At 39.1% G+C, this 16,398-nt stretch overlaps 2 protein-coding genes across 2 annotated transcripts in view; one reads left to right on the plus strand and one right to left on the minus strand.

Moving 5' to 3' along the window:
* The window catches only part of LOC137294848 (uncharacterized), a 93,732-nt gene extending 82,715 nt beyond the window's left edge, over positions 1-11,017 (minus strand). Inside the window, exons 1-2 of the mRNA XM_067825975.1 lie at positions 10,807-11,017; positions 4,718-4,841 (exon numbers count right to left, since the gene is read on the minus strand). Of these exons, the coding sequence (XP_067682076.1) occupies positions 4,718-4,841; positions 10,807-10,932 (250 nt within the window). The 5' untranslated portion in view covers positions 10,933-11,017. The remainder of the gene's footprint in view (positions 1-4,717; positions 4,842-10,806) is intronic.
* A 626-nt stretch (positions 11,018-11,643) lies between these two features.
* Positions 11,644-16,398, plus strand: part of LOC137294545 (lutropin-choriogonadotropic hormone receptor-like) — a 103,494-nt gene continuing 98,739 nt past the window's right edge. Inside the window, exon 1 of the mRNA XM_067825583.1 lies at positions 11,644-11,847. Coding sequence (XP_067681684.1) covers positions 11,693-11,847 — 155 coding nt within the window. The 5' untranslated portion in view covers positions 11,644-11,692. The remainder of the gene's footprint in view (positions 11,848-16,398) is intronic.

A 16,398-nucleotide genomic window follows, 5' to 3' on the forward strand; every position in this document is an offset into this window, starting at 1 on the left:
ATGAAGGCCATTTCTGGTGTCCCCCACTGTGATTTTGCTTGAATACTGCTAAAAGCTGCGTAAAACCAGCTGAGTGAGTCAGAGAGAGAGTGAAATTGACTGTGAAAGAGGAAACGTATCACGGTTACAGGCAACAATCTTTCCATCGACAACCCCTTCTTAGCATGTGTCAGGCATTTAACCAGGTCTACTATTTCTTTAGCTCTTTAAAGTTTCAGATATACAGTTTGGTTGTCCTATGCAAGAATTTGCAAATCCTTGGCAAACATTTGTATACACATTTATATAACAAACTCCTTTTAAGGTAATAAAGTATTGTCTATTTCCTATTATTGGAAAGTATTTTGAATTGAAATCACGAGAGCAACATCAATTAAAACCTACATGAAAGCTACAACAGAGGTAGAAATACAGAAATAAATTCAAACAACCATGTCTACTTGGGTCCAAGGGATTCACACTGCATATTATTTACATCCTTTGTCAATATCTATACATGTGGGAATAGTCCTTGTCCATTAAGCAGTGGTAAAATCCTGATGATCCTCAACTGGTTCCTCTGAAGTATTGCTTACAGTGTGGACTATTGATCCCCAGTCTTCAAATGCATGGACTATTATGTTAGGAGTTAGCAACAAAGGTTCCAGGGCTTGACACTAATTATTCTGTTGGCTTCAGTCCAGTAAAGTTTCCTTAAGAACAGTGGAAACAATATGGAAATGTTTATAATATATACACCTTTTACAAAAATTCTTAGAAGGTTGTGGGTAACTTTATAAACATCACTATGCATGTCAATGAGAGATAATGTCAGATAAGACATTGATCTTGACACACATGCAACTGTTTTATGTCTGTAGACATATGCAATTGTTTTATGTCTGTATGTCTTCAGACCTGGGTCTTCAAAATGTACATACGTACACACGCAGCTGCAGACATTGTACCCCATTCCGTGTTGTATCAGTGTTGTATTCCGTGTTGCAGACAATCAAGTGGCTAAAAATGTTTTAGGCAGGTGACAAAATTATATTCCTGTGTGTGAAGGCATATATATCAAGTGACAATTTTCCAACAAGTAAAAGTAAGACTAATTAACAACAAGCTGATAAATCTCTATCTATCACTGAAGCAAAGTTTCATTTCAAACTAAGAAGATATATCCTATTGACAAATATATCTCTCCAATATTCTAAACAGGGTCTCTTTGACACATTCAATCCAAATACAACATGAACTGTTTATCGTGGATAAGACAAACATAACACATTTTAAAGTTCTCATGATGTGAAAGATATAAACATACATCAGGGGAATCTGTAGAATAAGACCTACAAGGACAGACATCATTGTTCATTTTAAACATGTCACATATCTGACTTGACATCACTGCCAGCAATATGGAACACAAAACCCAGACAACCTTGAACAAAACTCAAGGGCATTCCTTAAGTGTTCTGTGCGTGAAAGGCAGAGAACTGAAAAGGGTCTCACTTCGAAAATGTTTATCAAACAGCTGTAATTAAACTCATGAGTCCACATGAAAGAGGATTAAACTAAACACTGGAATATTTTACCTGTTTACAACAAAGAGCTCTTTAGGTTAAAGAATGTTATCTCATTCAGTGATGCAAAACATATAAAACAATGAGGTAATTAAGACAGCAATATTTCACATCATATTTAGCACTTATTCTTGATGTCATTATTTTTCATATAACTGGATGGTCAGAAACTGTTTCCTTGCTGACAGTGATGCAAGATTATTGGTGTGGACAGTTATCCAATTATTGATTTAATAGGAAGTTTCTCAACAATATCATGGTGGGGGCACCAGAAACGGGAATCAGGTTCCCCCTAGGTCTCTGTTATCAGCATGTGGTATAAACCTGATATTGTCACTTTTCCTGAGGTATATGACAGTAACTGGTTCATGCAACAGATTGCTGGTTTATGCATAGGCAACATAAAGGATATAAAATGACACCCATGAGTCTGGTGAATGATGACAACATTACTTCTATTAAAAATTTACTTCAGTTAGACTGTAAATAGGGAAACATCTCTGGCTTGGCCAGCATCTCTATAAGTTCCTCTCATTCCATAAACTGCATCAATCATACTGTTTGTGAAAGATGTTTTTCAGTATTGTAAAGATGTGAGGTTAAGAACAAAATTGAAATGTGGCCTAAATATTTGTAGTATTCAACTTGCTTGTGAGGGTATTGCTAATATTGAGATGAAGCCATCTTTTACAAACACAGTCTTATGATCAAAGCTACATTACATGGAATTCTTCTGTTTATCATGTTTACTCAAGACAGTGGAAAAGTTTTCTCTCAAAGACAGTTAACAAACATTGTTTTTGTTTAAAACAACTATAACATACACATGTCAAACAAAAGGAAGTATAAGACAGGTAACATATGAACACAGCTATGTGGTGACAGGCTTTAATTAATCAATTCTGGACCACACAATTCAGGGATTAACAGCATGAGCATCGACCCACACAATTGTGAACCAATAACATATGTCAAACAAGTCAGTGATCCTTACCACATGATCCTAGTCACTTCTTAAAGCAAGCATAATGGCATTGATCTGCGTGATAAATATTGACCTTTCATACACACAAGTTACTGTGCATTTGCTGTATGTTGCAAAATAGCTATACACCAGACAATGATGTGTTTTGATACTTGTTTAAGACCACATTAAGCAATATTCCGGCATTATGGGGGTCATCTGTAAATCCAACAGCACAAGCCTTGATCCATGCCTTTGGAATGTGAAGCCATGGCTCTACAAAGTCAGCAAGCCTGACCATCTAATCCTGTTGGTTGCTTCTTTTGACGAGCATCTTCAAGGGTCTGTACTAATATGGACTTAGGCAGGACTTAGAGTGCAAGGCCAATTTTCCAGCGATATCATGGCAGGGGACACCAGAAAATGGGCCTCACACATTGTACCCATGTGGGGAATCGAACCCGGGTCTTCGGAGTGACGAGCGAATGCTTTAACCACTAGGCTACCCTCCCCCCTCCCCAATGTGATGCTTTTACACAGTATACTGACTCTATACTAACCAGTTCCTGTTTTATCCTGTTAATGCCTAGATCCAGGAACGGTGATAACAAGTCCCATTGTCTAAATCCTACTGGTTTCAGGTGGCCAGGGATCTAAGCAACAACCCTCTGGTAAATGTACAATGTGAATGACATCCCTTAAAATATATGTAAAAAGTAAGCAACCCCATGCATGTGATGTATAAAATCATTGAAACCATCCTCCGCCAACCCCTTCCCATAATTTTTAAGCATAATTTTCAACATTTTTATGCACAATCTTGATGAACCCCAGTGCATGTGTACCACATCAATGCCTACCTCACAGAACAAAATAGGTGACCCCCAACTAACAATCATCATCACACCACCTAGTCATAAATTATGAGCAATCCCTGATAAATATCTGACAAATTCATACTTCTTTAGTTGAACAGAAGTTGAAGACAGTTAGTGCAAGAACCTTTGTACATTCTGCTGCTGTGCTAAAGACATCCCCTCACTTTAGAATCACTCCTTGACTTCTCTAAATCTGGCCTAATTCTCACCTGTTTCCTAACCACTGACAATTGTTCACCTTTGAGCATGCCCATGGGTAATGGTGTTCAGCACCATGGAAGTGTCTTTATTATCATTTATTCATTGACATACTTATTAATGTGTGTTGAGCTGTCCTTCATGTTCAACATGACTATACATGACTATACTGGCAATAAAGATGTATAAATATATCAGGGTTCCAATAAGAACTTCAGTGCCAGCAAAACCTGCGTGCTTACCAAAGTCCATGTGTGGGTTGACGCAAGTACTCGCTAAGGGGAAGTAACTCATGTACTCTGTTTTTTGAAAGAGCATCTTATTTGTTTGTGTTTTCTTTTCTTTGCCAAAACGTAAAATTTCAGCCAAGTTAAGTATATTCATGATCCGTTTGTTTTGAACATGCATCTAATCAGTTTTTGCATGGGCTCTGGCAAAACAGACTCCTATCAGACACAATGTCAAATTTTTCGACAATATTTTGGAGTAAATTATATCCATTAAGGAATACACACTTATGTTAGCTTCCCATTGATGCAACAAAATACTCACTATAAATGAAACTTTGAGGCGAACAACTTCCAAACAGAGAACACCCAACATATACCAAATGTAAATAATTGCTCCATACATCCAGAACTGTCAAAAGCAGTGCTGATCATGTTTGCCAATCTAGTTTCAATCACTTGTTGTGCGTAGCATATTCGTAAAAAGTGCTGCAAGGGACATAACTCTATGGTCTTTGCTTAAAATTATGTTGAGCCAGTAGAGGGCACAAGAGCCAATTTAATGCAATATTGAGCTAATTCATTCATACTTTTTAATTTTATATTATATTTATAATACATAATTTTTGGGAGAAATAAATTATACGGTAGCTTCCCTGATGGCTGATAGGATTACAGAGAGAAATGCAGTATTCATCTTCAGAAAAGCATGGTGGTGAGACCTATAATGAGTGGCAGGGCAGGGCAGGGCAGGGGTTAGTAAATCTGGACTTGTCCCAACCCTACCAGAAACAAACAGGATTTGAAAAGAAAGGCACCTACAACAGCTTGGAAACAATTCACAAAATATTATCATACATTTCTTGACTTCTGTTTTGAAGTTACCTTTAGTTAACACTGTTTCTTCAAAGACCACGGTGAAGGGCCCTGGTTCCACTTCTGTATACTCTGTTTCAAAGTCGACATCATCGCCAAGTCCACATGGCCCATCTAACTGCTTCGTAGGCCACTGAAACACAGTGCATTAGACTGAACTCATCTAGTTTTATCACACCTAGCCCCATTTTCTCAAAACAAACTTAAGATTTTACTGAAATTTCAGAGTTTGATAATTTTTGAAACAACTAAATTCTAAACTCAACTGCAATTTTAAAAAACCCCAGACCAAACAACTTATATATTCTATCCACCAAACTCAAAATGTCTATTATGGGTGACTTTGATATCGATTTCAGTTCATTTGGGAAAATGCATTTTCTTGTGTTTTCTAAAATTTAAGTAAAAACTTAAGTCTAAACAGTCTGTTTTGAGAAATAGGCACCAGGTTTGTGAGTGTGTGACCCTAGTTTTGAGCCGTTCAATAATATTCTAGCTATATGGCGGCAGTCTGTAAATAATTTAGTCTGGACCAAGTGATTAACATCATGCGCATCAATCCATGTTTTCAACCATGCCTGCAAGCCTGACAAAACAATCGTGTTAGTCACCTCTTACGATAAGCATGGGTTACTGAAGACCAATTCTGGCTCGTATCTTCACGGGTTGCTTGGTCTGATGTGGAAGAAGAGCCCCGGTGATGGAGGTAGTTGGTGCTGGCTACAATGCTGGATCTGAGTGAGTGAGTGAGTGAGGGAGGGAGGTAGCAAACAAGTGGCCATGGTTGCTGGATAATTGTATTTTTGTGCATAGACCATACATATAGACCTTATCAGAGATCTGGAATGGTATCTTCCGAAAAGGCTGATGACTCAATTAATGTGTGGGTGTTTGAAATTGACACACACTTTTTGGTATTGTAATTATCCATCGGTTTATCTACAGCAAAAGCTGTTATTTAATACGGACATCAAAAAATTACTTTTGTTTCAGACATAAACTGTTTTTGGAACTTTTATAATATTTTCACCATTTCTTCAAACTATTCTCAGTGACATCAATATACTTCGTGAATAAACAATGTGAAGCATGTACAAAATTGACACAACCTTAAATATACTACTGTGACTGCTACTTTAATGGGTTTTTTACAAACTAGAAGGTGTATGAAAGATATGAAGAGATATGAAGACAATGTTGAAGAATTGTGACACTGATACATTATGTAAGTTTGAAAGATTTTCGGAGTCCAGTGCTTTTGAAAATAGATGGTTAGATGGTGATTATGGTCATTCATATATATTGACAAGTTGGGTGACATTTTCAGGAAGAAGACATGACTGCCATGCAACTAAATGGGACTAAAATAACACTTAGTGAGTCAGTGAGTGAGTGAGTTTTTACTGCACTCAGCAATATTCCAGCTAGATGGCACTGGGGCTAGATTTTTGAAGCTCTCTTAGCACTAAAAGAGCTTCGAAAGTCTAGGCCCTGGTTTGTAAACAGTTGAGTCTGGACCACACAATCCAATGATCAACAACATGAGCCAACACTAGGGTTTGGTACTGCCAACATTTTCACATTGTGATATGATATGATTTGTGTCCCCATATTGCAATATGGATTGCAATATATTGTGAAAGTGTAACAGATGGTTTAAGGCAATGAAATTATTGTTTTATATCCTTTGAAACAATACCATTGGCCACTGTAATAACTCATGTGTGACTGAGATAAGAATCTCGCACAGACTGACTCTGATACTGGACACTGTCTCAGAGCCCGCCACTCATGCTTTATGCCTTTAATGCTAAATGCAGGCATGGCAACAACAAGTACCATCTTTTTACATTTTGCTATGGCACAGATGGGGCTCTAAACTTGTACTAACTTGTAGAGCTTCTGATTCAAACTTATTTTTGACCTTTCACTGGAAATATTTAAAATGTAGATAACTATTATGCCAAAAACTCATTTGAACATATTGAACTGTGTTTAAGTGAGTTGAAAATGAAAATAACAGTAGTCTAGATAAGCTGCATATCTGTGCAAGTTGTGCATTGAAATATCCAAAATATGCTTTGAAATTTATCAGTAGTGGGGAAATTATAGAAACACTATAGTTAATTGTTGACTTGCATACCCTTACTTACCAGCCAAAGAATGCAAAACAGAAAGCAGTTAAAAATGTCAAATGTTATGAATGGACTGGGTAGATTACTGACTGATCCTCACAATGTAATGGTACACTAAGTATATGAACTACAGAAAGAAACAGTTGTGCTAAAGCTAAAAACTTTCTAGGGTTGTCTTTCAAAAAACAATCTGGTAAAATGAGACTATGCTGCACTTCTTGTTAGCATATACAGGTTTGTCCCATACAAATCTATTTGCCAGTAGTATTCAGATGTCTAACATGATCAGACATTACATATATTTCTCTTTTAACAAGCACCATGTAAATGTCTGAAGTACAAACAATTGGCCATCCTTTTCTTTTTTAATATTTTTTTAATTATTGACATTAAAAATATCCCCACAGGGTGGGTATCAGAAAGTTTGAGCATTCACTGCAGACTAGTTAAACAAATACCACAGGAAAATTACCTCGGAAATTTAAAACATATAGAGCTCTGCATAAGACAATTTTTATAAAAGGATGTTCACGTTTATAATATGTATGACACACCCTTTGTGCAAAATAGTCACTAGCCCTCTAGCCAATGGATAGTAAAATTCCACTTGGGCCAGTAAGTCCATGGTCATTGGCCTGACTTACTAGAGAATTTGTGGTCATTTTGTAAATATATCACTCTCCCTGATTTGTTCAGTCATAACACACTTTTAAATCACGTAAAATTACAGTCTGTTAAAACTGTTTATCATATTAGCAGCATAATGACGAACCCCACATATATGTTCAAATTTCAGACTAGAGAAGTGCTTTGTGGACTAGTATCTTACAGGCATAGCTAGCCCACTAGGTAGCAAAATTTGGAAACCATTTTGAACAGTGGATACAGATACTAGTATTTGTCTGCTTGATGACAACAGCAATGGCAGAACCAATTGTGCTTCATTTCCTAAAAGGGCGGTGGGGTAGCCTAGGGGTTAAAGTGTTCGCTCATCATGTTGAACATCAGGGTTTGATTTCCCACCTGGTCACTATGTGTGAAGCCCACTTCAGGTGTGTTCCACTGTGATATTGGGCAAGCTAAGGTGCCAGGCTAGTGATCCAGCAAGCTTGAGGTGATGGCATCGAGCACAACTGTGACCAGGCGAAAGAGCCATTGGAGTCATATTTGTGTGCAGACTCATTCAGTGTTGTCCCATCCCCTAGTGTACAGTACACAACCCTGCACCTTGTGGCTGCAGGGTTGTATGATCCCCAGGGAGTTGAGATTGATAGTATGATGTGCCGCTGAGAGTGACAACGAATGATCGAGGGGAAAAGTACCAACACAAATATATAAAATCCAAAAGGAAACTTAAAATAAATTCCTGATTTAAGGAAATCTAGAAGGTCTGAGGTCTGAGAGATGGACTAAGACTCTTGTCCTGTCAAGACAATGTCTCTGGATGTGTTAGTAATCGTTAACCTTGTTAACACCTTAACTGCCAAACTTATGAACCTTATCAAATAAATCTGATTTTGACAGAAAAAGTGATGTTTCAAAGTTATGCATTGTCTGTGCAATAAAGAAATGCACTACTGTTAGATTGACAATAACATATATTACACCTGATAAACGAAATCACATTTTCAAATGACTTGACCAAAACTGGATGTTTTTGTTTGCTGTCTTATTCTGTCTCTGCAATATTCCAACCATATGGATGTCTGAAGGGCCGGGTTAGAATACTGACCATGCTGACCTTCATTAACCCATGCTTGTCATGGGAGGCAAGTAACAGAATTGGCTGGTCAGAATCTCTGACTTGGTTGACACATGTCATCATTTCCTTGTTGCGCAGATCAATGCTCATGCTGTTGATCACTGAATTGACTGACTCAGTTGTGTCCAGACTCGATTATTTACAAACTGCTGACATACAGCTGGAATATTATTCAGTGCGTAGTAAATCTAGACTCACTCACTCACTCCAGCCATAGGATGAACGCCTGTAAATATTTGTGTCTGGAGCAGACAATCCAGTGACTGACATCATGAGCATTGGTCTACTCAGTTAGGGTATAATGACTTGATCAAACACGTCAAAGTGCCTGACCACCTATTTCAGTTGGTCCCATCCTTTGACAAGCATGGCTTGCTGAAGACCAATTTTAACCCAGATCTCAATGTGCCCAAACTGGCTATGTCTGTAGATTGCTCTGGGTGAGAGTGTGGTACAAAATGCTGCAATGAACAGTATTTGAGGTAAATCAGCATGGTTCACATCAGTAGTATTAAGTGACCTTCACATGACAACCTAAAGTTGTTGAGTTGACAAACTTGAGTTTGACAACATGTCATATTTGGGATTTCACTTTTTCAGTAAAGTGCAAATTTTAGTACTATTCTGGTTGAGTCATATCCGGGATTCGAACCAGCACCCTCAGAGTCAGGCACCTAATTGCCAGCACCCAAAGTCAGCTGACTAACCCGTTCAGCCATTGCGACTTCAACAAATTTGAAAGTCGGACAGCTGGTAGTCTAGACTGCGTACTTTGTGTACCCCTCTGATTGAGTTTGACAGTGTCAACATTCCAACAACTCGCCACCAATATCAATTTCAGAGTTGTCAAAAGGTTGTCGAGAAAAAGGAAACCCACCAACCTCTCCATCAAACCTTTGGTGTTGTCAAACTCAAGTTTGTCATGTGAAGTGTCGTCAAAATCATGTTGTTCAGATATCACCGATAGTGATATTGCATTCAAATGACACGAAAGTTTGACAACATGTATTAGACATGTGAAGGCCTGAGTTTGACAAATTTCATCAACATGTGTTGTTAAACTTTGGATTGCCTTGGGAAGTCCACTTTAGAAGTTATACACTTTGTGAAACACAAACAATGTATCCTACTATTTATTCTTAGCGAAGACATTTGCCAAAGGGAAACAACCCCGCTAGTCTGTGGGCATGTACGCACGTACGCACACAATACATAAAAATCCCTGTCTAACGATGCAAGAATAGTATGGAGACATCCTGGAAGGCACCAACCACGATCCTTTGGCAAAACCCAAGTGCATGTTTCATAAAGCACTGCACATCGATTAACCCCTGCCAATTATTGGCATCTCATGTATTACATTTCAAGATGTAAACAAACATGGAAACAAGAAGTTAGCTCACATATATGTTAGTTTTCAACAGCAACCATATGTGACCTAAATATCTCTTGAAGAATATAAGCAGTACTGGCTAGCCCTTGTATGTTATAAAAGCATATACTCAGTATCATTATCAGATGGTCATGTATAAAATAAAATACAAACTACCTTTAAAAAAATTCCTCTGCAATTTCTATGCTTGCAGCCAAGACGGAATGGGAATGGAAAATTCAACACCTATAATGACTGTTACCTGTAATCAATAATTTATTGCATGTACATGGGCAAAGAGGTGGAGTCTAACTGTTAGGGCATTTTCCTCAGTTTCACCATTTCAAAACAGCACCCAGTTTCTTTCACACAAGAATAAACCTTCTTCAAATGTGTATCCCACTATCAACCTACTCTCACCTTTTGATGCTTGCAGGCATATAACTGTTGGCACTCCGTACATGAGAGATGCTCCAATGATATGTGTTTCCACAATATGATGGAAGGATCTACATGTTTATTTTTACTTTTTAGTTTCTACCAAACATAATTTTTCAACTTAATATTACCCTTGAAACCGAAGAGAAAAAGAACAAGATAGAGATACAGATGAGGCTTTTATACCAACAGGGGCTATACTGCTTATATTCTTCAAGAGATATTTAAAGTATGACGTATTATCATTAAATATTACCACATAAAATTCCCGATAATCGTAATAACACATTAGGAAAAGAATTAATACAACACATGGTAATTTCATACGAGTTTTCATTTATAAGCAATCATTTATAACAATACGCATGCATCATACGTTTGCACAACCTACCTGTTCATAAATGTCAGATCGCGGACTTTGGGGCCGTGGGCAAACAAAACGAGCATGTCCCTGCACCGAATGCGCTAATATTTGGAGAAAATAAACCAAAATAATACATGTCACGTAGTAATTCATTTTGTGTCAACATCGACCGGCAAAGGTAGCTAGACAAAATTTACAGCATCAGGTATTCTTTCAATTTCTCTGCATCCGGAAGTTTATAGTTATTGGTGCTACGCATGCGTAGCATCGGTATCGGTCATGTGACCCGGCATACATTCCCTAGCAGACGACATTCATTCACGCTTAGCGTGACACGAGCCGGTCACATCGTTCGAATGCTCACAAATCCCTCATTTGCGGTTTGTGTGGAAATCGGGATGGAATAAACGTCCACGGTTAAATAATTCGTATTTGTTTAAGGTGAGGATATATGTTATATTTCATGCCATGTTGCTAGTTTTATTACACTGTATTACAATAATACAACAAATCAAAACTTTCGTGTAAATTGTCTGTTTGGATTTGTCTGTGTGAGATTCACGCGTCAAACCATATTTTTGGGAAATTCATCAAATGAAAAACACCGACAAGTCACTAATCTGTTAATACACACTTCTGTCGGGGATCTACAACTGTTATTGTCGAAAGCCAGAAACGGATAATTCTTGAACGAATCCATTTTTCTTCCAGGGGTTGAACAGTATGATGTGAGTCCTCAAGAGGCGTACCACAGTCAGTCTAAGCTGCTCGCCGATGGAAAACCCCCGTTTATGAATGGGATATTTCATTCTGTCATCCGTGGTATAAATCCTTAGAACTGTACATGTTACAGGCAGGAAGATAATGAAAGTTACTGTTCGGTGGTAATTACAGAGGAGACGTGAATGTCATCATGTTGGGTTTGTTTCTTTTGTTTGAACTGCTGAGACTGACCATTGCAGAGGAAACGTTTTGTTGGCTAGTGGCAGACAATGCGGAAAGTGTCACTTGCAAAGGGGAGAATATTACGGAAATTCCTAACAACTTATCAGTCAACATCACGAAGCTGTGAGTATCATTGTCTCTTGATAATTACGTTGCAGAATGCTTATAGTGCAGTGGGTTATATCCCATGATTATATCCCAATGTAAGATTAATGGTGACAGCAAGATCTGAATCGACTTCGTGTTAATATATGTTCAAGGGATTGACACGGCCACTGGTCTGTTTGTCCGAGTCAAGATGAACCAGCTATTTCACAAGCAAACTTGTCCGCAACAAACTGCTTATATTAAACTGTCAGGCAAAAGAAAGTAGACATTCAAAACTCGATGAAATGAAACGTTACAAATGTTACCAAAACGTTACTTTGCTGGAAACAGCTTGGCCACGTTTCACAAATCTCTCGTAGCGGTACTGGCTAGTACCAGTTATCGCCGCGTAACAGATATCGCCAGCACCTGGCTGTAGTGCTTGAGAAGACAGCTTGATTTGTACTTTCGTAGTATTTCACAGATGGACACATCACTAAGGATAGGCAAAGATAGTTAAAACAAATTGTCATCTCCAGCGATGCAGGAGTTGGCGACAACGTGCACGCGGCGATAACTGGTGGCTATGTAGTACGACTTTCTTACGTCAATGTTACAGTATTGGAGGTAGGAATGCTACGAGGAAAGGTTTACGAGAGCTTTGTGATACGAGCTATCGAACTCTGAAAGTCGAAAAAGCAGTTTGATTCCCGTATATCGTAGATATAGAACACCATCTGGTCACCATGTACAACTTGTATTATTTTAGATCACCATCACACATTGATATATACTGAATTTGCTAAAATCTGATTGCTGCTGTATCCAACAGACCTACATCATCATCATCATCATCATCATCATCATCACCACCACCACCACCACCACCACATTATCATCAAGTAACCGCTTCCTTATTTTTAGCCACCGTCAAACATTGGTGTAAATGCTGAATTTAATGGGTAGTTTAGTTGGATACAACCAACCTCGTAACAAGCATATCTGCATCACCGTTGAGTAATCGTTTATGTTTAGCCACCCTCAAAGACTGGTGTATACTGAATTTGCCGGGTAGTTTAGTTGGATACGACCAACGCTGTCAACCCTGCGATATCCCCTGCACACCCAGTGAACCCGAGAGTGTGACCGCTTTGATATGTTTGTAAACGAAACTACGTCATGTTGACTATCACAGATCTCAGTATTGAAGATAAATGTTTGAAACATTGGGGATTAATCAATACGTTAATCGTTATCTTTCCCGTTGATCATTCTGTTGTATAGTATGTGTTATTGATTCACTCGGGGTGTACTTAATCCGTGCGGTATCTCGATTTATAACACCCAGTGTGACCAATCAGATATCAACGATTTGTTTGAATAAAATATTTAATCTCAGTTCTCAAGAAATCCTTACAAGTTTGCCATCAGTGTGTGCAGTGCCTAAAGAAAGGATCGTGGTCGAGTCATTAAGTAGACCCCTGTATATGTAAAAAAACAACGCCACCTGTATACATCTGTCTTTTAAAGTTTATAGGTTGTTATTAATGTAAAGAGGTGGCTGGGCATAATCATTCAACATACAGTATATATTTTCGTAATCTTATGTAGCAACGTTACAATTTTGTGCGGAAATAAATTCATAACGTTTAGCCTTTAACGCTTCAGGCGGTTCATTTGGGATTTTATGGGGTTTTATTGCATGAACAGATGAAGAGTATATACATAAACGTTACACGTCGATGCCGGAGAAAAACCGGATGCTTATCCATGGAAAGATATTCCACTAGATGCATGTAGAAGGCAAAATAGTTACGGAAGTTCAAGGTATGGATCACTAATGGTTAAAGCATCCATTTGTCACGGTGGAGTCAGGGGTTCGATTCCCGACATGGGCACAGTGCGTGAAGCCCATTTCTAGTGTCTCCCGCCTCTATACTGCTGGAATATTGCTAAAAGTACTTACAATGAAAGGATCGTTGAATATCATCCAGACTTATCGTCGCATTGCGATGAGCCACACGGTCCAGCATGTAGCGCCGTGTTCGTGAGTGAGTTTAGCCTGACGCCTCTTTAAGCAATATTCCCAGTCGTAATCCCGGTAATACATCTCAGTGTGATGTCAATAAGCTGGTGCCATTGTTATATTGAAGCAAATGACGCGGCCGTTCTTATTACAGATTCAGGTCTTCGGTGCGACCGTTTTGACGGTGACGTCTATTTGCTGTGTATATTAGGTGTTCGGATATAACAGTATCTATAATTTTGACAAGCAGTGCCAGCTTTTACTGGCGAAGAAACACGTTGGAAGTTGACTTCAGAATCAACGTTTGCCAGCGTTTATGTATACCGTATTTCCACTTAAGGTTGTTTGTGGATACGCCAATAAGGATGTTGCAATGCAATCGACACCGGTGGCAAACACTTCCTATGGGAAATGGCATCTTGTGGTATAAGATTGCATTTGGAATAATATATTTCTCTTGACAATACATTTTCATGTAAACGGCAAGCCGGCATTTGCCGAGACTGGATGTACTGAAGTGAGTGAGTCGGGCTTTACGCCGTTTTTAGCAATATTCCAGCAATATCATTGCGTGTTACACCACAAATGGGCTTCACACGTTGTACCGATGTGGGGAATCTAACCGGACCTTCACGAGCGAACCACCCACCCCCCTGGACGTCTTGGAAGCTCACTGTATTCAAGGGAATTATATCGACCCCCGATTCTCCCATACTATAAATACTGCTTTATTGACGTATATAAGGTTGGACGTCTTACAGAAAATTCTTTCACAGTCGTGATTGTATGTTACAACTTTCTGTCGGTATAGGAGAGAGTGGGCGTTAGAATCTGCAGACTGCAAGCGCTCTATTCACGTTTACGCAGCATTTTACCTTTAAGGGACGAATGGATGTTTCTTTACATCGCTTTAGCAATATCCCAACAACATAACATCGGTGGACACCAGAAATGGTCGTCACACATTGCATCCATATAGGGAGTCGAACCTATCCTTTTGGGGTGTCTATAGACACTTTAACCACTCGGCTACCCAGCCGCCCTTTACTATTAGGAAAGTGTCCAAGGAAACCCAGGTCGAATAATGGTGTACTGTGGTAGTGAAACGGAAATACATACTTTAAAGGTACATGTGACTGTAACAGACCAGACACACTTAAAGTCGATACGACCCTAGGATTCGTAGACCATTGTAATGAGGGTCAAAAATTATTTCATGCTTTTTGTTAAAGAAATACTTGGCTTCAAAACAAATGCATGCACGGATGAAAGGTTTACTGTCACTGGAGTAATTAGGGTGCTTCATGTTGTTACTGAAAGATCAGTTGATCAACAATAAAAAATTCAGGTGCTTTCACATGCGTATCAAGACCAGCATTTGACATTCAGAATAACTCTACTCAAATAGGAGATAAACATGCTGTGTTGGAGAATCAGAGGTGTATAACGAAATTATAATAGCTCTAAATATGATTTAAAACCGAACGTGTAGCGTACCTTTTGACTGAGGTTGGGGTCGGTCCCAAATTGTCTACATTTTGACATGAAGGCAACTAACAGGAGTGGGTGACTTGAGATTTTAAGACACTACTTAGGCAAACGACACCAGAAACAACTCTCTTCTCACTTTTTGTAAATGTGTGGAATCGACCGGTGACATCAGCAAGGCGAGAGGATGCTCTAACCGCCCCGCTGCCCCACCGCCGCGACTGTTTGGATCAGGTGGTCAGGTCGGGGACGCGGCTGATATCTAATCAACAACCTTCGCTCTTCACGCCGAACATCCTGGTTCAATTCCCCACATTGGAACAACGTGTGAAGCCCATTTCTGGTGACCCCGCTGTGAATTTAGTTAAAACGGCTTGAAACTAAACTCACTCGCGCTCATCAGCATGTTAGTCGTGTAAGGTGCTCATAATATTAGTCTCTGGATTTCCCGACAAGAGTCGATGATTTAATGGCAGTCATCACATACATGTGACTGGAATACCGTGGAATGAAGTGTTCAATAACAAACAGTCGAGTGAGAGTCAGTAAAGCGAGCGATCTTATCATCGGGTGAGTAGGTGAGTGAGTGTGGTTTGACGCCGCTTTGAGCAATATTCCACCAAGATCACAGCAAGATCGCGAAATGGGCTTCACACATTATACCCATAAAGAGAATCGAACCCGGGTGTTCGGCGTGAGGATCGAATACTTTAACCACTGGACTACCTCACCGCGTCAATATCATCATTGAATATGCTGTGTTCATGTCCATTCTTTTGACACTGCAATGGCCGCGTACTGACTAGCGATGCGCCGTTTCTTTTAAAACAATAATGACAGTGTACACGCATTAACGACGTTCAACGTTAATGATACATATACACAGCCCCCTTGAAGAATTGGGAGTCATGGGAACATCTCCATATGACAGCGTCCTGTTAAGTAGAATCCATTTTATGGCTCAATCGGATATCGTTGTGATTATGCGTCCGAATTATATGCAGGTCTTGTCGAACACAGCATTTTGTTTGTGAAGCTGATTCATTGTTAGGTACTCCGCTCACACTTTGTTG

Source organism: Haliotis asinina, chromosome 8, assembly GCF_037392515.1.
Source record: "Haliotis asinina isolate JCU_RB_2024 chromosome 8, JCU_Hal_asi_v2, whole genome shotgun sequence".
Lineage (NCBI taxonomy): Eukaryota > Metazoa > Mollusca > Gastropoda > Lepetellida > Haliotidae > Haliotis > Haliotis asinina.